A 1,910-nucleotide genomic window follows, 5' to 3' on the forward strand; every position below is an offset into this window, starting at 1 on the left:
GGGGAGTGTAAACTCCCCCACAGCGGCGGAATGCCCCGAGAACGTGGAGAGTCAGGGAGTGGAATCAGGCTCCCCCGGATAGCGGTCCCGAGATGGGCGGCACCGGGCGCGGCTCCCCAGGGGGCGGGTGTCCATGAGGATTTCCCCCACGTGAGTCTCACCGATATGTAGGTGTTTGATATTTTAGGACTGGCTCGACTTTCAATACCTCTCTCTTCTTTGTCTGCTGTCTCTTTCTGCGTCTGTCGGTGTCAGTAAAATACAAAGAGTTTGAGAAACCTACCACCTTTTTCATAGCTGTTACACAGCGGTCCCGACTTTGGAACTCTTACCGAACCTTTACTGTATACGGTTTTAGAATGTGGAAAAATTTCGCGCGTATATCAGATCTTATACTTACATTAGATTTATAAATTAATTTACATGCACGGGACACAATTATCAAAATGCACTCATTAATTCATAACCAATTATCTGCACCAAGGTACAAAAAACTGTTTAAGTATGTATGATTTCGGTGTGGTTACATTAGTAGCAGATCGGAACATTTTGATGATCCCGTTGACTTTAGCTTCAACCAAATCGAAACCATGCATTGCTCAAATTGTCCACAGGTAGTTGCCGTAAAATGTTCGTGGTGTAAAAGCCATTTGTGCTTCATACATTTTTTTGAAAATTTTCATTATTGTAACAACTACTGTTCGTGATTTGCGAACTTCGCGACGCGATGCTTAATTCGACCGGTGCGCAAAGAATTCACGAACTGCTCTCGCGGCAAACTAATGGCACGAGTGCTGTTTAAATTTGTAGATAAGATTTGTGGTGGGTTAAAAAGAGATATATGTTTTACACGATAGACAAATACTGGCTGATTGGTGGTGACTGTTACTTTTTATTTTTCGTGATGTCTCAAAGTTGGTGATAGAATCTCTGATAGAATCTGAATTTTTCTGTGTGTGTTTGTGTTTTTATAAGTTCGGTGTGTACCGTGATTGGTGGTGTGAAATGTGTGAGAAGTGGTGGGAGTATCGGTTGATTGGTGTTTGGGACGTGTGGTAGGGTTTGTCTGGTGGAGTCGAAGTGGGGAAATTGTTGCTAAAATTGTTATATTAGGGGATGGGAAAATCCTGAGGTCGGAAGGTGGTTTATGAGTGTAGTGCATGTGGTGTCCAGATGTAGGGTATTCGACTTTCTAAGGTAATAAAACAATTTGCTGATGGCGAGGAGAGAGACCAATTTACGGAAAATATATTATTTGTGAATATGATAGGGCTCCATTGTTCGAGTCCTCGGTACGGTCGAACACATTCCTTAACTGTATTTTTCATTGAACAAAGGTTTCTGTTTACAAAGTGATCTCTTTCATCTCGACGAATTTTTCAAGCTTAATATTGTCTGCGCACTGTTAATCAAATTTCGATGACCAAATGAAGACTTTCGATGACCCTTTCATGACCAAATTATATTTTTCAAGAATTTGGTATTCTTCTGTCAATACTTTTATAAAATATGGACTAACAAATACAGATATCCGTTTTAATCGCTACCGTTTGTTAATAGTTTAGAAGGCCATTTCAGAACAAAAATCACTCTTTTCAAAATTACAGAAAAATATGCTCTTTTCAGAGCTATAGCAAAACCAGCTCTATTCACTGCTACCATGTTCTTACAAACATGGAACAGCTCTCAATGAACAGGGACAACTCTTTTTCTTGAACGAAATCTAAATTAATTATGAAGTGATCACGCTTCACATAAGCACATTCAACGTCATTAGGTCTTCCGTACAACGAATATTACTATCAGTACCGCCCTTACGACGCTTTATGGGGGCCTCGCACATAAGGACTTCCAAATTTTTTAAAAAATAAATTAGTTGTTATAGAGATTACGGCTCCCCCCCCCCCCCG

At 40.4% G+C, this 1,910-nt stretch overlaps 1 protein-coding gene across 1 annotated transcript in view; it reads left to right on the forward strand.

Annotated features, from left to right (window-relative positions):
* LOC108575526 (tigger transposable element-derived protein 2-like) overlaps positions 1–1,693 on the forward strand; it is a 3,699-nt gene extending 2,006 nt beyond the window's left edge. Inside the window, exon 3 of the mRNA XM_017938349.1 lies at positions 1,627–1,693. Within this exon, the coding sequence (XP_017793838.1) occupies positions 1,627–1,693 (67 nt within the window). The remainder of the gene's footprint in view (positions 1–1,626) is intronic.
* The last annotated feature ends 217 nt before the right edge of the window (positions 1,694–1,910 follow it).

Source organism: Habropoda laboriosa, unplaced genomic scaffold (genome assembly GCF_001263275.1).
Source record: "Habropoda laboriosa isolate 0110345459 unplaced genomic scaffold, ASM126327v1 scaffold311, whole genome shotgun sequence".
Taxonomy (NCBI): domain Eukaryota; kingdom Metazoa; phylum Arthropoda; class Insecta; order Hymenoptera; family Apidae; genus Habropoda; species Habropoda laboriosa.